Below are 23,698 nucleotides of genomic sequence, written 5' to 3'. Positions count from 1 at the left end.
GCGGCCACATTGTCGTGAACTTGGGCGGTCGGGCATCCCGATGCAGTCTAGCTCGCTGGCCCGCCGCGCCCTCAAAAAGCCGCCGCCGAGCTCCCGCCGCCTTTTCTTCTTCATACCACGCCAGCAACAAATCACATTACTGTCGACAGCGTGCGCTTTTCAGTGCCAATGCTGCTTTCGCGCTGAGCGAAGATCGCTCTTACCCATGGCTGGGCGCCCGACTTCGAAACGTCGTTCCGACTTACAGGAGATGTCGGGAATCAGCAGAGGTTACATATTGTACATGTAGAATGAATGCATCACTTCGAAACATTGCCAATGCTATCCATTAACCCCACCTGTACAGAGGGCCCTTCCGGCCCTTGGTCCTGTTCAACGGGTCCGGGTACACCTTGCCTTGAAGCGGCTCCTTGACGCCCTTGTCCTCGGCGTTCAACTTTGAGAATTTCTGCACCATCTCCTCCAAATCCTGCTTGCCCTTGTCTCCCCGGAACTGCAACACCTTCTTAAGGTTGGTCTTGGTGATGTCGTTTTGCGGAATGTTTTCGCTACGTTGACGCGCGAGCGTTTGTGCCATCATGGCGAACCGCATGTCCTTGGGCGAGTCGACGAGCTCGAGGATGGCCGACTCTGCCTGGTCTTCCTTGAGCGGCTCAATGCGCAGCACGCGCGTGTAGCCACCGGCACGCTCGGCGTAGCGTTCGCGGAGGGGACCGAAGAGTTTAGGGACGAGTTCGACGGGGCGCTAAAAGGTTAGTTTATATATGTGAAGTAGAGGACATTGCATACAAAGAAGATTGATGTTGCCCTCCTCTTGCTAGCTTCCGTGTTCTTCTTTCCCAAGGTAATGAGTTTATCGGCCAGACGCTGGGCTTCCTTGGCTTTGTGCCAGGTCGTAGAGATGGACTCGTGCTCGAACAGCGACGTCACCAGATTGCGCAGCAGTGCCTGCCTGTGCGACGACTTGCGCGACAAGTGGCGGTACTTTGTGCGGGCGCCGGCCATGGTGGAGGTGTGGTGCGGAGGTTAGAGGTTGAGGTATCAGGCGGGTAAGAGGATGGCGTGGGTCGCGAGATATTCGAGGTTCGGCGGGCAATTGGCTTGGCTTGAACCCGTCCTAGAGCCTGGATGCGAGTCGGCAGGATGCGAATCGGCGGGCGTGCTTGGGCGTCGGCGGAGGTGAGCTTCGTGAGAAATTCAGCCAAGACCACCCGCCGCGGAGGCGGATTGGAACCACAGCACCATCACCGCTCCGCCGTCCGCTCTAAAGGGCAACACCGCTGTCTATCCCCTTTTCTGCCAGGCAGCTCTAGACCCCTTCCACTTTGCATACCCTGGACATCTCTGGACATACTCTCTGCACATTGCTCCCAACACCTCAGGAGTCGCGAATCGTCTGCTATCTAATCGCCCTTTTGATCACCATGGGCTTTACCACAGGCTTCGTACGTTCGCTAGCGTCTCGTTCTCAACATGACTCTAACCTCTCCCTAGCTCGGTGGTTTCACCCTTACAAGTTCCGTCCTTTACTTGACTGTCGTCCTGCACCAGCGCAACCGTCTTCAGCAATCACTAGCGCTGCGCCAATCCTCGCTTGCCTTGGGCAACATTGTTGAGCCGCAACCCACCTTTGTGCCGCCGTCGGCGCGTGAACGCCATGCTGGTCTTGCCGAAACCGCAAAGGATCGTTGGAATGGCGAGGTTGAGCGCTTTGTCAAGAAAGCGTATGAAGTTGACTGGAGCGAGGTTCGCGACAATGCCGAGGCGCAGGTTACGAACGTATGGCGGAGGATTGTCGAGAGCGCGAACAAGAAGGATTAGTGGTGGTGGCACTGGGAAGTTGCACTGGAGACGCGCACGACGCGGTATGGAGACGCGGTACGGAGACGCGGCACTGCTACAATCGCGGCGAACTGCCGCTGGACGAACGAACCGTGGACCACTGGAGCAGTCATTAAAGATGCCCGGTGGAATTGCACGAGGTCGGAGCAGCTCCGGGACAGGGAGGCTGAACAGATGATACCCTTGTTCTTTGCGCAGGTCTTTTGCTTAGGAGTTCATAAGCGGAGGTTGAATGAGTTATGGCACCATGAAGCGTTGTTTAAATAGACTTCTTAGAATAGATCGTTTCGTTAATACATTATGCTTCTCTTATCATGGCTTTCAACTTATGGCTGGACCATTTTGTGTCTTGTCAACATTATTCCCCTTACCCCCTACAACAGTCCAGGGATGACCGCCTTTCTATTACCCACCTTGTCGGCCCCAAATTTCTCCACATACCATCTTCTGCCTTGCAAGGCTCTAGGCAGCATCGTCGCAATCTCATTCAACAAGAAGCTCCTAGCAGGCGTGCAATTCCAACCTCCCACCATCCAGAAGCCCGCCCACTCCATCCACTCACAGAAATAGTGCGCATACAGCACGAACTGGAACAAACCGTTCTTCGGCAGCATATACACCTTATCGACGCCCTCTTCAGGTTGGCCAGACTTTTCCGCCTCGCGCTTCTGGCGCCGCGCGGCAGCGCGTCTGATCTCGCGCAGATCGTCATCGTGGTAGATGTTGCCGAGCAGGGACCAGCCCCAGATGATCATTCCGATCTCTGCCAGGTATAGCTGGCCTTTCCAGTCGTATGCGGTGATGGGGCCGTAGCCTGCGAGCCAGCCGCCCAGCGAAATGGCGTTGGCGAACTGCCACGCGAGAGCGAAGAACCAGACGAGCAGGTGGATGGGGGACATGCTGGGGTTGAGGAAGAGGGGGGCAGCGATGGCGCGGTAGAGGTAGTGGATTGTCTGGGCGATTAGCTTAGGATGAGAGCGGGGAATGAGAAACTTACAAACATCCCGGCCATGGCCCAGTTTCCCCAGGGTAGTTCAGCGATGCCCAGCTTTGTTGGTAATGTAAACATGATGTAGAGTAGTATGATGAAGCCCGGAGCTTCCATGGTAAACCATGCCCATTTGCCTGGAATGTTGAGGCGAGAGCTACTCGATGTCTTGCCTTGGGGATACCAGTCGGTGAGCCACTGCACCGCAGTGAACTAGATGCGGTCAGTAATTGCTAGATTGATGCAGCTTGGAGCTTACCAAAGGGAAGAAACGCCATGCCCATTCAATCAACTGCCAATTCTCTAGTGAGGGAGGAAGTATGCCTGGTATGATTGCCATGGTGGTTGTTGTTGTAAGTTCTGTGCTGGATTGGTGGAGTCCTAAGTATGGTGTCGTCACTGGCGTCACTCTGCGGCAGAGCGGTTGCTTCCGGATCGACAGCGTTAAGCGACACGATCTTGGTCTGGTGAAGGGATCTCTGCTGTCGAACCACTGTTTGACCCCAGCTCGAAGCTTATAGTAAAGTGCACCTTGAAGCCATCCATTATCCTATTAATTTTGCCCTATACCCGCTTGAAATGCAGGTCGACATCCATCCTCCCATATGCAACTGCGATGAAGCAAAGTGGTATCAAACATGCTGCGCTGAAACAAGCAAATCGACCGACTCCACCTGTACGTTGGAGTGGTTGCGATGTGAAAACAAACAAATCAACAACTCCACCTGTACCGTGTGGAGCTGTTGCGTTGTGAAAGCAACCGGCTCGAGTCGAGCCACACTGCAACTCCTTCCCAAGACTCCAACCATGCCAAAGATCCGATGCGACGAGGTGCCCAAGGTACCTTTTACCGGCCCCGCGCTTCCCTATGCCTGTACCGTCGTAGAAGTAAAAAGCTTCTAACGCCTGGAACTGAACGCCTGGTTGTCGACTAAACGCCTGGTCGTAACTGCCAACGCTTCCGCCGACGTACGACCTACATTAGTCCACCTAGCACAACCTTGCCAACACCAGCCACTTCTTGTTTTGCGCCAGCGCGACTCGCGTCTTCAAACTCTCGAACCACACCGGCGACGATTATCTTTCTGACCCTCGCATCGGCCTTTGCAAACATCTCACCCACACCAGGCACACACGCCTCTGGTCCATTGACCAAATTCATGACCTTGGTATAGCAATCGATGAGCACATCGCAGAGAGTCGAGAATGTCTCGAAAAAGTCCGGATCAAAAGGTAAGCTCGGCGTCAAAAGATGAGTGTATTCTTCGCCGGGAAGCAGGTCATTGTTGTCGCTGCCAGTCATATTGAAAGGAGTGTCGGAACTGCCAATGTCTGGAAACCCAAAATCGGTAGCGGAACTTGCGCGTCGACCTTTGGTTGCGCCTGAAGCGGCGTGTGTAGCGCGCTTGAACATGCCGGCGACACGACCGCGAGACAAGCTGCTCGGCATGGTGCCCTCGGGTGGATGGATGGATTGGTACGTCTCGAATTCGATGAGCAAGGCATTGAGGGCGCGAAGGTAATCATGCGGGTTCTGCGAGTTTCGGTCGAGGATGGCAGGGAGAGAGAAGCCGAGCAGGAGGTAATTGGTCGCGCGTCGGGCAAGGCTGCGCTGGGAGAAGTAGGAGAGCTTGGAGAGGTCCGTTTTGGTGAAGAGGAGGGTATTGAACCAGTAGACACGGCCGTCATGGCTGAGAGGCGGTTAGTCATGGACAGGGCAGTCGACGGGAGAGGATTACGCTTTTCGCAGGTAGTCGAGCGTCGAGATGCGCTTGGAGGACATGTCATGGATGTGCTGGTAGATGGCGTTGGGGTTGTGGCCGCCGGCGAGCGGGCCAATGTTGGCGGGAGCGGCCAAAGGCGCGGATTGACCAAAGGGCGCATTGGAAGCCGAGGTGGCAGGGGGCCGTGAAGCCAGCAGCGGATGCATGGGGCCGACGCCGGCCATCTTGGGGTCGTGGGGGTCGGGCGGGGATCGTGCTAGGTGGTCGTGGGATTTCTGGCGGGCGCGGGTGAGGTTGTGGATGGAGAGGACGGCCTTGGAGGCATTGGACTGGGGTTTGTCGGGCTCTCGTTTGTCGTCGTTGTGGCTATGGGCCGAATGGCCGGAGCGCAGGGATGCGGACCTGCGCAGGTTGGAACCGAAGTCTGTGACGGAGGAGGCAAAGCTGTGACGCGAGGAACCCGTCTTGCGGCGCGAGGGCGAGACGGCCTCTTCGATGGTGGGCGGGACGGGCGTAGTTGCCCTGCCGTTGTTGGTGGGGCCCGGGGTTGCACTGCGGGCCGGCTGGGCGTCGGCTTGATGGTGCTGACTATGCTTGGTCTTGGTGCGGCCGAAGATGGAGGGTTTGCGAGGCAGCATGACGGGGGTCCGGGGGTACGCCGGAGAAGGAGGAGAGCGGCTTGAAAGCAGGTCATGGTTTGGCAAATTGCGCGCCGGCGTCTATCACGGTGATCGCAGTGGGCTCAGTCATGCGCAACGGCGAGTCAGGCCGGGGCGCGCGAGAAAAGGCCGGCCAGCCCGCGCCCCTCATCAGCAACCACCACCTGCACCATCCCATCAGGTACCATGAGTCCAGTGTGTGCGCACCCACCCCAATCCCCGCCCGCCCCAGACTGACGCCCCGCGAGGACACGCCCAAGCCCGGCGACTGGCCCGTCGATCCCCAGCACGACGTGCCCGTCGACGACGACCGCATCTGGATTGACGGCTGCTTTGATTTCAGCCATCATGGTGGGACTTCCTCTTCTTGTCCTCTTGTTAGGTACATCTCTAACTTCCTCCCCAGGCCACGCCGGCGCCATGCTGCAGGCCCGCCAGCTCGGCAACGAACTCCTCGTCGGCGTCCACTCCGACGAGGCCATCCTCGACAACAAGGGCCCGACCGTCATGACTCTGCCTGAACGGTCAGCCGCCGATCACCACTCCCGCTCCGCATCTGCTCGCTGACGCCGCCCCCTTGCAGCATCGCCGCCGTCGACGCCTGCCGCTGGTCCACAAAGTCCATCCCAAACGCTCCCTACGTCACCTCGTTGCCCTGGATCACCCACTACGGCTGCCGCTATGTCGTCCACGGCGACGACATCACCTCGGACGCGTCGGGCGAGGACTGCTACCGCTTCGTCAAGCAGGCCGGCCGCTTCAAGATTGTCAAGCGCACCCCTGGCATCTCCACCACCGACCTGGTCGGCCGCATGCTGCTCTGCACCAAGACGCACTTCATCAAGGACCTGGAAAAGGCCCTTGACGGCGAGGAGGGCGATGGGAGCGAGGAGGAGAGGAAGCTCGCGGGCGAGGCGATGCGCGAACGAATCGTCGCCTACGCGAGTGACGCTACCGGTTTGGCTCCAGGGAGCGAGGTCTGGCGCTGGCACCAAGAGCTGGGCAAGTCCACCCAGATGGTCAAGGGCATGGAGCCTCGTCCGGGGCAGAGCGTCGTTTACGTCGACGGCGGCTTTGATCTCTTCTCCTCGGGCCACATTGAGTTCCTCCGGAGAGTGATTAAAGAAGAGGAGCAAGAGGCCCACAAGCGCGGCTGGTACCATCCCGAATCGGTGACGCAGCGCATCACCCAATTCGGCTGCGACTACAGCCCCGTCTACATTATCGCCGGCGTGCATGACGATGAGGTCATTAACGAATGGAAAGGCATCAACTACCCCATAATGAACGTCTTTGAGCGTGGCCTGTGCGTGTTGCAGTGCAAGGTATGATCGAGGTTCGGGTAGCATGAGCTCCTGCTGACAGTTGTAGTACGTCTCGGCCGTTGTCTTCTCTGCGCCGTTTAACCCTGACCCGACCTTCCTCCGCTTCCTGCCTTATGGTCTGCCGAGCGCCGTCTACCATGGCCCGACTGCCTTTATGCCCACTGCCGAAGATCCGTATGCCGATGCGAAGAAGCTCAAAATCTTCCGCGAGATACCGCAGCATGACTTTGCGCACGTCAACGCAGGCGAGATTGTAAACCGCATCATGCGCAGCAGGGCGTTGTACGAGGAACGGCAGCGGGCCAAGGGCGTAAAGGGCATTGGCGAGGAGGCAGTGAGAAGGAGAGAGGAGCTGGAGCGGGAGACGGCAGCAAGGGATGCGGACAGACTAGCGCAGAGAGAGGCGCAAGGATAGATGTAAAAAGAAAAAATGGAGGTTCGTCTGCTTGGAGTGGCACGGCCGCATTAATAGACTGTAATAGAGGAAATCACCTACGATTAGGCGGTCAAGAGGCGAGATCTGTGAACCAGTGCGTCGGGAGGAAGAAGAAGTCACGGCTCGGGTCAGATTTGCTCTATTCGGCCGGTATCGCGCCGAGACTTTCCCCGCATCAAACGCCGATGGACGAGGTACACTTCCCCGCGATCCTCACGATGCAACGACATCGGCGTGAATTCACGACGTCTAACTCGGGATTGGTTTTCCGCGTCGTCTTGTTGTAGATAAATTAGCTGGCTGCTCATCGACCGGGTTGGATACATACCAGATTTAACCTCCCAAATCATTCAGCTTCAGCTTCATCTTCAGCTTTCAATTGCCAGCTTCCAGTTCTTTCATTCCTGCTTTCGTCATCTCTCCTTCCTTCAGTCCCACGAACAATGTTTCACTCCAAATCCGAAGCCCTCCAAGGCCGACCCAACACATCCAGCTACAGCAAGCCACCCCCAGCCCGCACCAGCGAGCTAAGCGCCTACACCAAACCGCCGCTGGACACGCTGCTCAACGCCCACGACTTCGAGGACGTGGCCGCGCGCACGCTCGACCAGAAAACCTGGGCCTTTTACAGCTCCGCGGCCACGGACCTGCGCACGCGCGACGCGAACAAGGCCGCCTTTGCCCGGCTGTGGTGGCGGCCGCGCGTGCTGCGCGACGTCGCGCGCGTGAGCACGCGTGCCCGCGTCCTGGGGCACGATGTCCAGCTGCCGCTGTTTGTGTGTCCGGCCGCCATGGCGAAGCTCGTGCATCCGGAGGGGGAGAAGGCGTTGGCGCGCGCGTGCGGCAGGCGCGGCGTCGCGCAGTGTGTATGTGCCCCTAGGTCCGGCGGGCGACTGTGCGAGCAGCAGCGCGCGTGGGTAGAGACAGAAAGACTGACAGCTAGCTCTTCCCCTCGCCCCAGATCTCGACCAACGCCTCGTTCCCCGCCTCGGAAATCGTGCCCGAAGCCCCCAAGAACCACCCCTTCTTCTTCCAGCTGTACGTGAACAAAGACCGGCGCGCATCCGAAAAGCTCCTTCAACACGTCGCCGCCATCGGCATCAAAGCCATCTTCGTGACGGTCGACGCCCCCGTCCCAGGGAAGCGCGAGGCCGACGAGCGCGTGCGCGCCGACGAGACGCTCAGCACGCCCATGAGCGGCGCGCAGGCGCGCAACGACAAGAAGGGCGGCGGCCTGGGCCGCATCATGGGGACTTACATCGACGCGAGCCTGAGCTGGGAGGACCTGCGCTGGCTGCGCGGCGTGACGACCTTGCCGATCGTGCTGAAGGGGATTCAGGGCGCGGCGGACGCCAGGCTCGCCGCTGAGCACGGCGTCCAAGGCATTGTTCTTAGTAATCATGGTGGGAGGAGCCTCGATACTAGTCCCCCGTCTGTGCTGATGCTGCTCGAGCTGCAGAGGTGCTGCCCCGAGGTGTTTGATAAGCTCGAGGTGTATGTGGACGGTGGCATTCGCCGCGGTACGGACATCCTCAAGTGCTTGTGCTTGGGTGCTACGGCTGTGGGCATGGCGCAGCATTTCCTCTACGCGCTCAATTACGGGCAGGAGGGTGTGGAGCATTTGATAGAAGGTGAGTCTTAGGTGTTTAGGGTAAGGACGGAGCTAATAGAAAGCAGTGATGAAGGACGAGCTCGAGACGTCGATGAAACTGCTTGGAATAACCGACTTGAGCCAGGTCCATCCAGGGTACGTTAACACACTGGAGGTAGATCACTTGATACCCACAACGATTGAGCATCCATATGCGAGGTGGTCTCCGAAAGCGAGGTTGTAGTTTGATGTAGAATGCATGAGCAGATTATAGGAGTTAGGGTGTTAAGGTCAGAAAGAGACCAGGTTGTGGTTTTAATTATCTAGATGAAACAAGAGCTTCCTGCTAGCTAAGCTTTACAATTTTTAATGAATGTGTTGTAGCTATTACAGGTTGCGAGGCCAGGATAAGAACAATCAAGTCGTCTGGTAGTCAATGTGCGCAAAAACGTAGCCATGTTCGAGTCTAGTGACAGCAAATATGGCTCTCCAGCGGAAGATAATCCGAATATTCGACAGGACGACGGTTCAACTCATGCAGTGGATGGGTAGAAGACAAGTCCCCGTTAAAGGCCTTGACTCTTTAGCCGCTGGCGGAGCTCTGCAATGAACTTCTCAGTATTGTCCTCCGAATCCAGCTTCTTCCTCTCAGCTTCCACCTTGAAACCTAACTCTTTTATCGCACCGAGCTCTTTCAAGAACCCGTCTATCTTCTTGGTATCAAGTCCCATGGATGGCATTAACTCTTCAGGTACCGTCTTCGTGGTATTGCCTTTGATTAAGGCCTCCGTAGCAGCTGGTCCCATGATCTCAATCGAGAGGTCCTTGATCTCTCCTTGGATCGACCTCCATTCTTTCATCAGCTCTTGCTCCTTCTTCTCTGCTCGCTTGATGTCTATGCTGAAGCCTTTCATGAGCTCGCCGAGAGATTTCTCTGAATGTCCTGTGACAGGATCGGGGTAGGTTAGAAGCTCGTACTCGATAGGAAGGGTCAGGTCTTTGATCAAGCGGTTGTGTGAGGATTGAAGTTCCGCAGTTGTGGGAAGACGGTTGCTATCTTCTTCGTCTTTTTCGAGGCCCTGGGGTGTAGGCTCATCGAGCCGCGTCAAGAGAGATTGGAGCGTTGAGTCCAAGGCAGCATTTGCCTCGGAGACGACAGTAGTCTGGTAGTTCCTTGAGGCTTCTGCAGATGGGGGTTGTTAGTATAAGTCTTGATTCGTCTACTGTCAGCGGTGGAAACTGACCATTGAAAGCAGTAGACAACGGGTGCTCTAGCTCCTTCTGAACGCGAGCCGTTGACTTGGATGTGAGAGTGGATCGGGGTTTAGAAGCGTGTTTTTGTAAGCTCCGAGATTTACCGCTGAAGGTGGATGTTGTGCTTGATGTAGGCTGGCTTGTTCTAAATGACCTAGCCGTCTTCTTGAACATGGTAGACGTGGAGATGACAGTCTTTGCTTTCTGCGCAGGAGCCCTCTTAGGCGCGCGGGACGGGATATTTGGTGCCATTATGTACGTGAAAAAGTAGTGTACATTGAAAGGTGCTGTTAAAGTGTGAGAATAAGACTGATGGTTCAGGAAGTGGCGGAAGGACGCCGGGAAGCACAAAACCGGCAACCACGCAATCTCAACACTTCAACATGCCGCAACACCCATCAATTACCTTAAATCGTACAGAGGTTATGTATAGGATATCTAATCAACCGTGACACTCATACACATCGCCACCTTGATGCCGACCTCTATTCCGGCTTCGCGTCCTCCTCAGCGGGCACAAGGACATCGTTGTCCTCCAGCATCTTCGCCAACGAACCATCCTGGTGCATCGACATCAAGATGTCGCAGCCGCCAACAAACTCCTTGTTGACGTACAGCTGGGGAATGGTTGGCCACTCGGAGTATTCCTTGATTCCTGCACGTCATCAGTCACTATCCATATTGAGATCCTTATAAACTCACCCGCCCTCAAGTCCTGATCCTCGAGCACGTTGAATGCCGTGAACTTGCTGGGGTCAACGCCCTGCATGCCGAGGATCTGTATGCTCGCCCGCGAAAACCCGCATTGCGGCATCTCCGGAGTACCCTTCATGAACAAGACAACTGGAGCCGACGCGACGGCCTTGTCAATGGCCTGGCGCGTTTCCTGCGAGAGGAGGCGAATTTGCAGAGGCGTGAGGCGGGCGTTCTGGAGCGGGTTGGCGAGTTGCCGCGACGGGCGAACTGCTGCGCGGAAGGCCTGCGGCTGTCAGTATTGTCCTTGTGGTTTGGAGGATGTGGAACATACGCCGGCGAAAGCTGTCCTCGAAAACATTGTGACTGGGTTGTTTGTGTTGGAGAATGCTAGGTTCGGGAGTCACGAAAGTTCGCCGCATCGAACCGCATGATGCTTACATATCAAGAGCTCTTGACTCGCCTTCACGGAACTTTTGATCCTCGGTACAACTAGCGAAAGCACTGCTGCATCGACAGCTTGTCCTAGTTGAGATGTCTTCAACTAACCCGGTGCCCGCTGAGCGCAGAAAATACAACTCTGGACCGCTGGTAGCCTCCGCACATCAGAATGACAATAAAGCGCATCTCCTTCTCGCCGCCTCAGGCTCCGTAGCGACCATCAAAATCCCAGCCATCGTCGATGCCCTATCCTGCCACCAAAACCTTTCGATCCGTTTGATTTTCACGTCTTCCGCAGCCGCGTTCCTTGCCGGGCAATCCGCAGAGCAACCCTCGCTATCCGACCTCGTCTCCATGCCGAACGTAGACGGAATATACTTGGACGAAGACGAGTGGGTGGAGCTATGGACAAGAGGCGCGAGCATTCTGCACATTGAGCTTAGGCGATGGGCGGATATTATGGTCGTCGCGCCTCTGAGCGCAAACACGTTGGCGAAGATGGTTGGCGGGATATGCGACAACCTACTCCTGTCCGCTATACGAGCTTGGGATACCACGGGTCTGCTTGATCCTGTTCGCGAGGAGTTTGCTGCTGCTTGCGCTTCCGATGCGGTTGAGGCTCGGAAGAAGATTATCATGGTTGCACCGGCAATGAACACGGCCATGTGGCATCATCCAATCACAAAGAAGCAGGTCGGGATGCTCGAGGGCGAGTGGAATGTCCGAAATGGTGGCTGGGTAGAGGTATTGAGGCCGATTGAGAAGTCGCTCGCGTGCGGTGACATTGGCGGTGGGGGTATGAAGGAGTGGAGGGATATTGTGGGCATCATAGAAGGCAAATTGGGCCTCAAGAGGTGAACGTCAGGCATCCTGTTTGCGAAGCCACAGCAACTGGTTGCAAGAGGGTTGGTCTCCACCTGTTTAAGACAGTTGGAAGCAGTTCAATGATTGGGAGCGAGGCGAGAGATGTGTAAGCTTCAGATGTTTTTATTTAGGAACTTATCCTGCCCTGTTGATATGCCAGCGCTTGCTAATGATAGATAAAGCATATTAGAGGTAGGTCAGTTTACCACGGTCATACGGAGTAGGGGAGATGTCGTTTATATGCCCGGGGCTAAAGGTAGTCAGTAGAAGTAGAAAGTATATTAATTTGCTTTTAATTTGAGGGTTGAAAACATTACAGTGCTATCTGTCTCCACGGTGAATGTTGTTTAGTAGAAGCAAAGTGTGTCAAGTTGACTTAAATTCGAGCATTAAAGATGCTCCATTGCTACCTACATCCTCTGGTAGTAAACCAAGATACTCCACAGTCTAACCCTTACATACCTGTACCTAGAGCCAGGCTTGTAGTCTCAGTAGCTCACAAAGGTGTAAATTGTAACAATGGCTGCTCCCACAGCTCCTGTGATTGATGAACATATCCGAAAGAGGAAATGAACGGGAATGGTTTGCTTCGCGGCCGTAGTACGGTACACGATAGCATCGAAATAGCACATCATCTCCCTGCTGCCGAAGTCGCAGTCCCCAGACAACCTTGCATGTGCGTTCCTAAGGCGGAATGTATGTCCGAAGATACTCGATGGCCACACAAGGTGCACGAGGTGTAACAATAACCAATCCGCTCGTTCTATATCGAGCTCTTCTGGCAACAAATCGTATCAGACCTGATCCGGCGCAGCATCGGCTAGGTACGTCATTGATGTTGACCGCAAGCCTACGTCCAGGAAGTTAATGAAGACAGCAATTCATTTACAAAAACTATACGACTCACTCAAAGATTATGAACCGACCACAGAGTATAGTCATCGGCTACAACAGATTAGCCGCGCGGTTGGCCAGGACCGTGCCAAGAGCTTGGATAGTGGATCTATCTGGTCTTCCGTTTTGTCTCGAAAAGAGAAGAATAACCTAGCTTTGACGCGAGTATTTACAAGCCATGAAGAAGCGCTGCATCTGGATTCACCGAAAGGCTTGTTGCTCCACGGCGAGGTTGGCACCGGGAAGTCGCTTCTCATTGATCTCTTCGCTGAAAGCCTCCCGAATCGAAAAAAGAAACGGGTTCATTTCTCCATCTTCATGTTGGAGGTGTTAGCGCAGTTGGAGCAGCTAAGGCGAAGACGGAGCGTTGGCAAGGGACTTGACGACGAGCACTCGCTCCTGTGGCTTGCCCGAGACATGATCCAAAACTCTCCTATCTTATTCGTGGATGAGTTCCAACTACCGGATAGGGCCTCAAGCAAGATCTTGGCAAACCTCCTGACGCCATTTTTCCAGCTCGGCGGTGTCCTGATTGCTACCAGCAACCGCATGCCTGAGGAGTTGGCCAAGGCTTCTGGTGTGGAGTTTGCACCGCCGCCGTCAGCGTTAGATTCGCTGCGGTGGAGGTTCGGGTTGAGAGGGCGTGGCAACATGCTTGGCGGTAAAGGCGATTTCGGTCCCTTTCTGGAAGTGCTCAAAGCAAGGTGCGAGGTGTGGGAGTTGGGGAGCGGAAGGGACTATCGTCGGGAAAGCGATGCTGATGTCACTGTTTCTGCAGCGAGTGAAGCGGCCAGGGAAGCCGCAGGCGAGGCCTGCACAGCGGGTCCCGGCATCTGGCTTCCTGACCTGGCTGAGCCCGCCCCCTCCAAATCAAACACTCTCCCGAAGAAATACTATGTCAAGCCATCCCCGACCGCGCCAGCCTCTGACCACGAGACATGGCTGAAAAACTTCCACGAAGCCGAGCGCCAGGCTACCGGCCAAGCCCTTCCGACGCCGTGGGCACCCAGCGTTATGCGAGTTTTTGGTCGGCAGGTGCATGTACCCCGCCAGTCTCAAGGGGTTACTCTGTGGACTTTCAGTGAGCTCTGCAACACGCATCAGCTCGGACCCGCCGACTACATCACTCTGGCCTCGACATTTCACACATTGATTCTTACCGATGTCCCCGTCCTCACATTGCTCCAAAAGAATGAAGCCCGACGATTCATAACACTGCTTGACGCATTGTATGAGGCACGATGTAAGCTCATCATCACCGCGGCCGGAGGTCCAGATGATATCTTTTTCCCAGAGGCACAGCGCCCTGCCACTGAGGGTGCCGAGAAGGAGCAGGTCAATGAGGATGTCATCCATTCCGAGACCTTTGCAGAAGCATACCAAGATACAGTCGCACCGTTCCGCCCTAACATCTCCAGCTACGAGGGGTCTGCAGATGACAGGGAACCCGAGCCTGATCTGACGCATGCTCGACTTCAAGGAATCCTAGCAGAGGATGCTCTCGAGGACGATCCACCCAACCGCGTGCGCCGCGGCATTGCCTCATCCAGCGAGGAGCCGCGTCAAGACATTGGTGCCGCGCGACACGCGCCCAACTTCCAGCAGACGGGCGCCTTTACGGGCGAGGATGAGCGCTTCGCGTACAAGCGTGCGAGGAGCAGACTGTGGGAGATGTGCAGCAATCGCTGGTGGGCACGCAATGAAGAAGGATGGTGGAGGCCTGTGGCGAAAGAAGTGCGGCGGTGGGAGAGTAGCGTTGCGGAGCGGGAGCGGGAGGCGCTCGTGAATAGTCGGACAGAGGGCATTGATGCCAAGATGGGTTCGGCGAGTGACATAGACGAGAAGAAAGATGAGGTGCTGTTTAGACATGGGGCTAGTCCGTTCAGGACGCACTCTGAACCTCCTCCGAAGATCAGCTGGGTTCATATATGGGGGACTGGCGTGACTTGGGGAAAGAAAGCGGGTGCCTGGGGTGCTGGGATCGCTGGTCTGGAGCAGAGGAAGAAAGAGAAGGAGGAAAGACATGAGAAAGACAGCCCTTCGAAGTGAGTGAGCTTAGCAGGACGCTTGAAATTGCTGCGTCCGATAATTTATATCTTGCGATCAGAATATTGTCACTCTTCACTGGGTCTAATGTCGACACACAATCATATCCTGGAAGCCAGATGATTTGTCCAACTTCCAACTATCTCGATTTCTCTTTGCCATTCTTTCGAAATAGGCTTGCAATACCTACTGATTACTCTTTCGGTGGCTGTAAGCAGCTTCAACTCTACACCCAGGTGCTCCATGAAGGTACGAGGGCGCTCAATATGCGCGCGATACCCGCCTTCTCGTGCGCATGGCAGAGCTGCAGCCAAGACCGCTTCATGTCTCTTTCAGTACCTGCGAGCGACTCCTCTCATCACAGCTTTTCCACCCACCGGGTTCCTATGAAGCCATGCAGGCAGAACACGAACTCAGCCCCGACGAACCATAGAATGGTCTTGTTGTTTTTGTTGGTTCGGCGGAAGGCAGTCAAAACTCGAGCAGGCAGAACTTCAACGAGAGCTAGTATATGAATGCCCTGCCGCCCGTTCTCATGGCTGCTTTCTTCTGTAACCGTATTCACATCTCAGGACGTTCACCCAACTCTTGTATCCTTCATATAGCCCTCACAAAGTCTTTACTTTCTACCCACGTTAGCCATCTCTTCAAATACTTCTATCAGACTTACTAATCTCTCCAGAATAGACTTCTATCCGACTACCCATCTTTCCAGGAATATTCTCTCTGCCCAAGTCACCCATCTCTCCAAGAACGGCTGTTCCAAGAATGGCAGGTAAGAAGGTGGCCAACTGGCTAGACAGTCCGGAGTTGTCTCGCTCGGTCACGGATGAGGATGCTTCTCCGGATGCTTCTCAAAATGCTCGAAGCAAAAGCGATGGATGGCTTCATCGCCACCAACAGAGGCTCCCGGAGCTGTCTCGCCGGCAGAGCGCCAGAGAACTGTCCACCAACGGACGGGGACGCCCTCCTGCGCCTTGCAATCTCAATAGCAACTGGAGGGAGACCTTGCCGTCTCCCTCTTTTCTCATTTTTCTTTCTCCACCTAGGTCGCCCAGGGATACAAGGCCCTGATAAGGGTCTGAGATTGGCTTTACACCGACAGGTGATAGGATATTGTTAGAGAATGATTATACTCTTGGCCGGGTCGTGTTCATCCGAACAAGCCCCAGGAGATGCCGAGGTCATTTATCAGGGGAGGATGGAGTCTATTATCTACCCCCGCCTGGCATTAATGGCAGTACAAATGAAAGCACCGGGATCAAAGACCATCCAGCGATCGTTATGGGGCCACCAGAGAATGGACGAGTACCGATTCTGAGCCTTACCAGTTTCAACGGCAGGACACTTGAAGAGAAATGGAAAGATGCTAAGGACTTTGCCAAGATCGTGAAAGACTTCCCCGCCATCAAACATCCGGGTATCGAACCCGACCTGGGCTCACTCGTCCTCCATCTCCGGGACGAAAAGTTTTTCAAGAATCCGACCTATGTTGATCTTCGGCAGGGTGTGCAGCCAGTCGGGAAGGCTTGGCTCGAAAAATATATGTGTAACGGAGACGGAGAGAAGCATCTTGACGTGGTCTCCTTCGAGAAGCTTCAGGCCTATGCTGAGGAGAGGTCAAAGATGCAGTCAGACCCTGTACCAAGGTTGAGGCGCCAGGGTCCCGCTGTCGACGATCAGGAATGATGCGCTCAGGGGTAAGGGAAGGTGCTACCCTTGATACACCCGCAAGAATAGGCCTACATTACCGATACACCGTTCTCTGTCTGCGGGGTTGAGGTCGTCGCATTCGCGGTTCCTTGGTTGACGCCGGAGGTCCTCCGTCTCAACCCAAGTTGCTCGAAAACAGAGGACAATACATCCGTAGTTATTTGGAAACTGAGGACAGTTCATCAGTAAATAACTGGAAACTGAGGACAGCCCATCCGTAGTTGTCTGAGAATAGAGGAAGCAGCGAGAAGACGCAGCATGTATAAAATGCATACTCACCCTCGCTGTAGCCTCTTCCTCTCCATACACCAAGCATCTCTCGGATTCCCACATCTTGACTCTCACAGCTCAGAGCTTAGAACCCACATCACATCCTTCGTATCAAGTAATCCTCCAAGATGCTTGCTTCACCGGCACCACTACCGTCCATCAGCGGCGCTTACCGCCCACCACATCTCCGACTTGGAGGGCAGGCTCAGTCTCCCTCCTCGTCCTCATACTCTTCAGCCTCTCGGGGCTCGACACCACCACAATCTCCATCATCCTCTCAGACCTCGACACCCCCATCATCTCCTCCCTCTTCGCCATCATCCTCTCAAGCCTCGACACCACCTCTCTCTCCGAGGTCTTCTTGGCAACAAGAGAACTGGCGGTCCATGAGAACAACTCCAGACTCGAACACACCATCACCATCACCATCACCACAACCTCTTTCCAGTACATCTGGTAACTGGAGAACCTCGGCAAGCCCACCTCCAAGCTCATCCCAAAGCTCTTCAATCTCCTCGGTCTCGACATCATGCAGCTCCTTCTCATCCTCGTCTTCTCGGAGACTTGGTACCCCCCTCACCAAGGAGGAAGCAACCCCGGGCCGACTGGTTTGGCTTCCAAACATCCCATCCACATCTATCCTCTATCGTCGCCTACAACTTGATGACAACCTCGGACTGCTTGAGCACCCGGCCATTATTGTTAACCGAGAGGACGATGAGGTCAGATTCGTCCCGATAACCTCTTGGGGCGGTCGGACTGCGTTCCAGAAATTCGCGCAGAGACACGACAAAGAGGACTTCATCTACGACAACTTCATCCTTATTGGTTCTTATCCGGATCCAGATCATAACATTCGAGTCTTGGAAACAGAAGGCGGAAAGACGCTTAGGAAGCGATCGTAAGTTCAACACCGTCCCCATCTTGTTGCTTCAATAGACTAATTGCTGTAGATATGCAAACCTTCGCAATGGCGCTTACAGCGTCGAAATCAACAACCTGCAGCCGTATAACAACCGGGCAGGCGAACAAATCTCTCTAGACCCAAATGCGGCTAGGTATCTTCAAACGTGCGTTGTGTAGGAGGGCGGACAAGACGGCTGTAGCCACCCAAAGTCCGTGTGTTGGCAGGCGTCTTTTAAACGTAGCCGCACGGATTAGGGTAGGCGCTGGCTGTTCTTGGTCTTATCATTTGGCGAGGTGTTCTGGGAATTTGCTTTTATGATACCCCATGTTGGATTCATTTGTTTTGGTAGCAGGGCAGGTGGTATTTTTTCCGTGATGCTTTCAAGGTCGATACTATTTTCCCAATCAGCCAGATTGGGTTTTTAACGAGATCGACTTGCATCTTGTCGGAGGAGGAGGAGGAGTCGCAAACTGTTGTAGCGCGTAATCTCAAGATGTGCTGTTGGACTCAACTCTTTGATTCTATCGTGCCTGCCTAAGTGAAGTTGCTGCTCGTGACTTGTCTGGTGGTTGGATCGCATGCCACACCGCAGTGTCACTCCGTGAAACGCGCCGACCGGCTTCTCAGGGACCTTCGACAAGCAGCAACGGTTCTTGCCGGTTGTCTCTTGCCGGCTGTCTCTTGCCGTCAGTTGTGAACAGGTATCCCCATGGGGTTCTGAGTCAGTGATGGCGGGACTCCGCAAATTTTCAGGTCAAACCTTGGTCGGTTGTGTTGGCAATGGCTCATGATTGTGAGCTTCCCCTGGAACGGCATATGCGTCGAAACGGCGCGAAAGTCTGACGTGTCCTCGCAGTCTCCCTTGGAACGCGGCCTAGCACTGAGCTCTTTGAAGAAATTGCTTGGGTTGGGTCTCTTTGCGCAAGCAGGTGCAATGTCGGAGGTGGTTCCATGGTGGGGAGCGGTTGGAAGGTCTGGATAAACTCGGTGCCGATCGGCAGGCGGGACGGGCAGGCGGGAGACCCTGGCCGCACGGGGCACTGGGGCACGCGGGGGAGCGACGTGACGTCCAACGTCCTGCGACGTCCAACGTCCTTGATTCTTCACCAACATTTTCATGTTCCGAGCCATTTAGCCCTGCCTGACGTGCGGGTAATCCCACTAGGTCAAGACGCCGCCTTGGTGAAATTTCGGCCGTTGCAGCTGGTTTCAGCTCTACCAAAGCCAGAAAGACAAGACTTACAACAAACAAAAATCTGCCAACAGGCCTAAGTGTCTCCGCACAAATTCAGCACACTACCACATGATCTCACAGGAAATTGAAGAAGTAAACACCATTGAAATTCAAAGAACTGCAAGAGCTATCTAGTTGCATTGGCCCCACAAGTCACAATGACTTGCTCTACATGACGCAGATCCCCTCCGATGCAGTTCCTATGAGTATGCTCCACGTAGGCCCAGAAAAATTGGCGGTCTGGCACTACGTGACGAAAGCATCCAAGTTTGACAAAACTAGGAGATCCTGCGGATACTCAACAGCTGCAGCAGAAGCTACCGCCGGAGGTTTGCAAGGCGAAGCCTTTGAATCCCCAGAAGGAGAGCAAACACAGCAACCGACCACGAGTGAAGGTAGCTATGCATTGGCCCCACAGAACACGATGTTCTGCTCTGCATGATGCAGATTCCATCCAATGCGATCCCAAGATTACCACCCCCGCAGCTTAGCCATGGTAGACAACGTAAGGGGTGGCCCAGCCTTAAAAGATTTGACTCTTTAAGGCGCGAAGAAGGAGGAAGCCGTTGAAATGGCCCCACAGAACACAATGTCCTGCTCTGCACGATGCAGATCCCTCCAGGATAGAAGCAAAAGAGGGGGACCGTGGGAGTCCCTCGTGGATTCAATGTAAAACAAATTACAAGAACCCCAGCTAGCCATCCACTAGGGATAGTAGCGAGCCATGAAGGCTGTGAGAAGAAAAAGGAGCTCCGGTGGAGTCTCAGCTGCCTTCCATGCAAGATGAAATGCGGCTTCCAACTTCTGAGGAAGAAAGGACAGTATGATGGGGAAAGTAAAGTGAAGTGAGAAGACAAGCAGAGATGCGAGAAAGTGAAGGGGTAAAAGAGCGTGAGAAGAGGTGCAAGAGGGATCTCAAAAAATTAATAAGATGAAGCGAAGCAACGATAGAAGGAAGACGACGGCTGGGGGAAACGAATGACAAGATGAGGGGGAAAAACGAGTGACAAAGTTGGGGGTGGAGGGGTTTATATATGCTGGAAGGAGGGTCCGTGCCCTCGCTATGATGTCAGTGAGGAACATTGTGGAAGGGCGGCAGGCGGCATGGAGGCTCGTAGAAGGTTGTGGAAGATTCGAGGAGGTGCTACAAGGTTATAGAATACCTCCAAACGCCCATTTTGCTACGTCATTGCCAGCTAACCGAGCAGGTAGGTAGTTAGGTATCTGTGCACCCAGGTTATTAACCTCTTCCTGCAGCTGCCCAATCTACAACCCTTCAACCATCCTATCAGTTTGCATCCGCGCCAGATGGCGTCCTCCGCGCCGGCTCTCGGCGACCACAACACAAACCCTCGGGATATGAGCAAGTTGACGCGCTCACCACCACGCCTCCTGAGAGATTACGATAATTGGAATGAATGGAAGGCCCTCGCGATCGACTACTTGGCGTTTCTCAGTCTAGAAATGACCATTTACGGGCGCGGCACTGTCAACGAGCAATCCATTGCGTGCAAGTTGATCAAGTCAAGGCTCAGTGACAAGATATTAAAATACACTACTCATTGCGAAAGCGCCCAGTCTTTATGGGGCGCTCTCCATAAGTTATTCCATCATGGTGCTCGTGAGCTTGACGCCCAGATGCGATTACGATCTATCAACAGAGCCAACTACAAGAACGTTGACCATTTCCTCCTGGACTTCAAGGCTATCCTCACAGACTTTTGGAAGGATGGTATCAGCGTTAACTCCAACGGTATCTGCTTGGATATCGTGCTCAGCATCAAGAACGACTTCCCTGAGTGGGCTACGACACAGTTGAAAAATTGGGAGATCCATGGTTTTGAGCAGGAGCTCAGCTACTGTGATTTCATCAAGGAAGTTCTTGTCATGCTCCACCGGGAGCGCGAAGCCATCACTGATATTCCATCTGCTTGAGGTAAGCCATACTAGTGCGACACTTTCGAAGCAGCTCTGAGCGACGGCAGACACATTATGAAAATCATGACGACACAACTCCATTCAACGACCATGGATACACCTGCTTCGAACAGTACCAGAGAGTATACATGGGTGCAATGGATACATTGGAACGGGGAGAATGGTGGTTTGTGGCTGTAGTGGTGGAGATGACGAGCAACCTCCTAACCATCCTATGTGCCTTATGCCTGACTGAGCATAACTATCGACACTCCGATGAACAAGAGCTTTGTGTCGCTGATGCGTGAATTTTTTAATTTGTACAACACTTACGTGGGTTATCAACTGGGGTTCGTCAGTCGAAACAAGCCAAGTGCGTGATCAAATGTGTGAGAATTGAAGCCCCATCCAGAGTGCGGAGTAGTATGGTCCATAGGGTAGTCGGTATGGCCTTGACCAGTCTCTATACTAGTACGGGCCGGGTCGAATCAAACTAGGCGTAACCCCGCCCCGACCAGTCCGGGCCAATTAGAGACTAAACTAACATCTTCGTGATAGAAACCTATAGGTTATTGCGTACGGTATTACGTAGCAACCGCGCGGTAGTAGCCTAATTAAGTTAGTACTTAACTATATACATCTTAACGCCTTACGATACTTTCTTATTCGGTTCCCTACTACGGCACGTGCTACGCGCGCATGTAGATAAATATCGCGTGGATATTATTATATTCGCTCAACACTATGCCAAGGCCTCGTAATTCGGCGCTATTTAGTCCGACGGGAGTCTATTCGACCCCATACTAGCCCAGGTGGGAACGTTATTAATTAGGAAGGCGTCCATTCGGTCCAGTACAGTATAGGGGTCAGACTAGATCACTCCGCACTCTGGCCCCATCGAAGACAGATTACCTTCTTTGTATGACCCTGAGGCCCAGTCAAATCAGCATAGTCTTTTTGTGACAACTCCAGATAATTTGCTGACTATTTTGGCCATTCCGCTTTCTTCTTAACCACCGATTGATGCAAGTCTGCTATACCTATCTAGCGTGCATTGGTAGGTTGATTAAGGTCAACACGCCAACGGCTTATAGCGCTAAGTATGTGTGAATATAGGAAGCTGCGGGGATGCGGTAGTGCTCTCTGAAGTTATAAACGGGATGGCTTTGAAACTGACTGTAAAGAACAGAGGTATGCGATTTAGTCACCTTTCAGTCACTATGGATTGTCTTTTGAAAGGACCTCGTACAGATATGCCAAGATACCCTGGAAAGCCTCTGTCTTGCTACAAAGCCTTGTTTCTGGAAAGGTTTAAATGGTATTAGTCCGGCCTTTAAAGCCCTATCCTAATAAGTCTAGAGTAGTCCTTACCAAGCCGCAAAGCTATAGTCTGGTAGGGTCTCAATAGTCTCCACCCAACTGCAAAGTTATCTTTTAATGTATCCTAAGAGCGCCGAGAAATCCACTCCCCTCTCTTTGCTTGACGACCCGGCGGCCAAGATGTCAACGGCATTGATGCAACGAGCCATCGGGACTTCGTGGCTGGCCATTTCGAATTTAACCGGGTATTCTACAGCCTCGTTGAATCCATTGGGAGGAGGAGGACCGCGGACATAGACGTGCAGATGGGCTTCAGTTGTTTCCTCGAATACAGTGCCTCGGTAGACGTGGGTTGGGCCGCTATTGTCTCTGTAGTTCAGGGTGATTTTCGTACCCGCCGGAGGCAGCAGTTTCATATCTTCAGCGTGGAAATCGATGATCTTCAGAGTAACAATATGCTTATCCGGAAGATCGGGATAACCCAAGAAGTTAGCCATGGCATTAGGTTGATCCGTTGTCGCGAAGACTGTTAGCGCCTGTAATGCCTGTCGTTCACGATGAAGAGCAAGCCGGATGGTGAAGGACACTGTCTCTCTGTCCGGATAAGCCAAGATTGGGTTCACGGATAGCCACTTGGATGGCTTGGAGACAAGCTCTTCATTGCTCCATTCCGTAGCCAGCCACCCGGGCACGTCGAGTGTGTCCAGAGGAAAGTCGTTGTCCGAAAGCGACATGCCGGATGGCGCTTGCCGATGGTAGAACCACATGTTACCATTCCTAGAGGAAATGGCCATCAAATCAATGAAGTACTCCTTGAACTGCTTTACAGTTTCCACGTCCTTGGATCTGGCCTCAGTATTTTCCACCGTCTTCAGTATTGACAGCTTTGCTTGTCCTTGACCGAGGGCGAGATAGGCGACCAAGAACTTCCAGTCAGGCATTTTCTCGCGCTCGTTAGCGTTGTTATACTGGGTAAAAATCTTTAACAACTCAAGGGCACTGATGCCAGTGAATTTTATACCAGGCCGACGCGACGGCATGGTTAATTCTTCTGGAAGCGGGATAAATAAAAGATCCACCGTCCAAAGTAGCCCGGCTTGTGCTGCGCCTGGTATTCCGGTGTAATGACTGTACTTGAACTGCTCCATGTTGTCCGGTGTTACTGTGCCAGGCGTGTTGATGTGCAAGCCGGTCATGTTGGTCTTGTTGTCCTTCAATCCTTCAGTCGCAATAGACTGGGGAAAGATGTGGCAGATGACATCGCGCTTGGAGTCGTCAATAGTACCAGTCGACAGGCCTATCTGGATGGAAGGATATTGAGTGTCGGTGAGAAATGCCACAGTGACATCGGGCTGATCGGATACGACGCGTCCGATGGTCCTGCCATTGAACTCTACGACAGCGGAAACATGAGAATTGAGAGAAAGATTAATAGCTTTGCCCTTTTTGTTTTTGGCTGCAATCTTGTAGCGAGCCCTGTCCGAAGCGTCAAAATCCGACATGTCGGCGAAAGGCGTGATGCTGATGGGCGGTGAGGAAAAGAAGGATAGAGGATGGAAAGAAGAGGTGGAGGTGACGGG

The 23,698-nt window shown here is 53.8% G+C and overlaps 13 protein-coding genes across 13 annotated transcripts; 7 read left to right on the top strand and 6 right to left on the bottom strand.

Annotated features, from left to right (window-relative positions):
* Window positions 1–154: 154 nt before the first annotated feature.
* K452DRAFT_249270 (uncharacterized protein) lies at window positions 155–1,189 on the bottom strand. Its single transcript, XM_033538130.1, has 2 exons — window positions 790–1,189; window positions 155–745 (listed from the first exon to the last, which is right to left on the bottom strand). Exons 1-2 carry the CDS (start codon window positions 1,003–1,005, stop codon window positions 329–331), a joined length of 633 nt encoding a protein of 210 aa, XP_033398225.1. The 5' UTR covers window positions 1,006–1,189; the 3' UTR covers window positions 155–328.
* Window positions 1,190–1,245: 56 nt separating this feature from the next.
* Window positions 1,246–1,812, top strand: K452DRAFT_249268 (uncharacterized protein; the record flags this gene model as incomplete). The annotated part of the gene is made up of 2 exons (XM_033538129.1): window positions 1,246–1,445; window positions 1,495–1,812. Coding segments are annotated over exons 1-2 (339 nt in total), but the record flags the coding sequence as incomplete, so codon positions are not given.
* A 313-nt stretch (window positions 1,813–2,125) lies between these two features.
* On the bottom strand, window positions 2,126–3,194 carry K452DRAFT_350854 (uncharacterized protein). Its single transcript, XM_033545680.1, has 3 exons — window positions 3,090–3,194; window positions 2,840–3,043; window positions 2,126–2,795 (listed from the first exon to the last, which is right to left on the bottom strand). The coding sequence occupies exons 1-3, from the start codon at window positions 3,168–3,170 to the stop codon at window positions 2,217–2,219; spliced, it is 864 nt and encodes a 287-aa protein (XP_033398223.1). The 5' UTR covers window positions 3,171–3,194; the 3' UTR covers window positions 2,126–2,216.
* Window positions 3,195–3,357: 163 nt separating this feature from the next.
* On the bottom strand, window positions 3,358–5,225 carry K452DRAFT_249261 (uncharacterized protein). Its single transcript, XM_033538128.1, has 2 exons — window positions 4,570–5,225; window positions 3,358–4,521 (listed from the first exon to the last, which is right to left on the bottom strand). The coding sequence occupies exons 1-2, from the start codon at window positions 5,190–5,192 to the stop codon at window positions 3,807–3,809; spliced, it is 1,338 nt and encodes a 445-aa protein (XP_033398222.1). The 5' UTR covers window positions 5,193–5,225; the 3' UTR covers window positions 3,358–3,806.
* A 152-nt stretch (window positions 5,226–5,377) lies between these two features.
* K452DRAFT_286921 (uncharacterized protein) lies at window positions 5,378–7,310 on the top strand. The gene is made up of 5 exons (XM_033540384.1): window positions 5,378–5,408; window positions 5,462–5,564; window positions 5,620–5,737; window positions 5,797–6,538; window positions 6,585–7,310. The coding sequence occupies exons 1-5, from the start codon at window positions 5,400–5,402 to the stop codon at window positions 6,951–6,953; spliced, it is 1,341 nt and encodes a 446-aa protein (XP_033398221.1). The 5' UTR covers window positions 5,378–5,399; the 3' UTR covers window positions 6,954–7,310.
* Window positions 7,311–7,417: 107 nt separating this feature from the next.
* K452DRAFT_326391 (uncharacterized protein) lies at window positions 7,418–8,809 on the top strand (the record flags this gene model as incomplete). The annotated part of the gene is made up of 3 exons (XM_033544844.1): window positions 7,418–7,840; window positions 7,936–8,605; window positions 8,652–8,809. 3 exons carry the CDS (start codon window positions 7,418–7,420, stop codon window positions 8,807–8,809), a joined length of 1,251 nt encoding a protein of 416 aa, XP_033398220.1.
* A 246-nt stretch (window positions 8,810–9,055) lies between these two features.
* Window positions 9,056–10,314, bottom strand: K452DRAFT_332256 (uncharacterized protein). Its single transcript, XM_033545149.1, has 2 exons — window positions 9,810–10,314; window positions 9,056–9,748 (listed from the first exon to the last, which is right to left on the bottom strand). The coding sequence occupies exons 1-2, from the start codon at window positions 10,069–10,071 to the stop codon at window positions 9,132–9,134; spliced, it is 879 nt and encodes a 292-aa protein (XP_033398219.1). The 5' UTR covers window positions 10,072–10,314; the 3' UTR covers window positions 9,056–9,131.
* Window positions 10,049–10,910, bottom strand: K452DRAFT_249251 (uncharacterized protein). The gene is made up of 3 exons (XM_033538127.1): window positions 10,847–10,910; window positions 10,522–10,798; window positions 10,049–10,474 (listed from the first exon to the last, which is right to left on the bottom strand). Exons 1-3 carry the CDS (start codon window positions 10,871–10,873, stop codon window positions 10,305–10,307), a joined length of 474 nt encoding a protein of 157 aa, XP_033398218.1. The 5' UTR covers window positions 10,874–10,910; the 3' UTR covers window positions 10,049–10,304.
* Window positions 10,911–11,017: 107 nt separating this feature from the next.
* K452DRAFT_286918 (uncharacterized protein) lies at window positions 11,018–12,088 on the top strand. The gene has a single exon (XM_033540383.1). The coding sequence runs from the start codon at window positions 11,047–11,049 to the stop codon at window positions 11,809–11,811; it is 765 nt and encodes a 254-aa protein (XP_033398217.1). The 5' UTR covers window positions 11,018–11,046; the 3' UTR covers window positions 11,812–12,088.
* A 424-nt stretch (window positions 12,089–12,512) lies between these two features.
* K452DRAFT_270195 (uncharacterized protein) lies at window positions 12,513–14,813 on the top strand. Its single transcript, XM_033538976.1, has 2 exons — window positions 12,513–12,641; window positions 12,695–14,813. The coding sequence occupies exons 1-2, from the start codon at window positions 12,533–12,535 to the stop codon at window positions 14,758–14,760; spliced, it is 2,175 nt and encodes a 724-aa protein (XP_033398216.1). The 5' UTR covers window positions 12,513–12,532; the 3' UTR covers window positions 14,761–14,813.
* Window positions 14,814–15,940: 1,127 nt separating this feature from the next.
* On the top strand, window positions 15,941–16,580 carry K452DRAFT_286916 (uncharacterized protein). Its single transcript, XM_033540382.1, has one exon. It carries the CDS (start codon window positions 16,042–16,044, stop codon window positions 16,444–16,446), a length of 405 nt encoding a protein of 134 aa, XP_033398215.1. The 5' UTR covers window positions 15,941–16,041; the 3' UTR covers window positions 16,447–16,580.
* Window positions 16,581–20,189: 3,609 nt separating this feature from the next.
* Window positions 20,190–20,816, top strand: K452DRAFT_332247 (uncharacterized protein; the record flags this gene model as incomplete). The annotated part of the gene is made up of 1 exon (XM_033545148.1): window positions 20,190–20,816. One exon carries the CDS (start codon window positions 20,190–20,192, stop codon window positions 20,814–20,816), a length of 627 nt encoding a protein of 208 aa, XP_033398214.1.
* Window positions 20,817–22,225: 1,409 nt separating this feature from the next.
* Window positions 22,226–23,620, bottom strand: K452DRAFT_308155 (uncharacterized protein; the record flags this gene model as incomplete). The annotated part of the gene is made up of 1 exon (XM_033543134.1): window positions 22,226–23,620. The coding sequence occupies one exon, from the start codon at window positions 23,618–23,620 to the stop codon at window positions 22,226–22,228; it is 1,395 nt and encodes a 464-aa protein (XP_033398213.1).
* Between the last annotated feature and the right edge of the window lie 78 nt (window positions 23,621–23,698).

This window comes from Aplosporella prunicola (assembly GCF_010093885.1).
Source record: "Aplosporella prunicola CBS 121167 unplaced genomic scaffold K452scaffold_11, whole genome shotgun sequence".
Lineage (NCBI taxonomy): Eukaryota > Fungi > Ascomycota > Dothideomycetes > Botryosphaeriales > Aplosporellaceae > Aplosporella > Aplosporella prunicola.
Note: the sequence above shows the minus strand (reverse complement) of the source record. Positions and strands in the feature narration are given on the sequence as shown.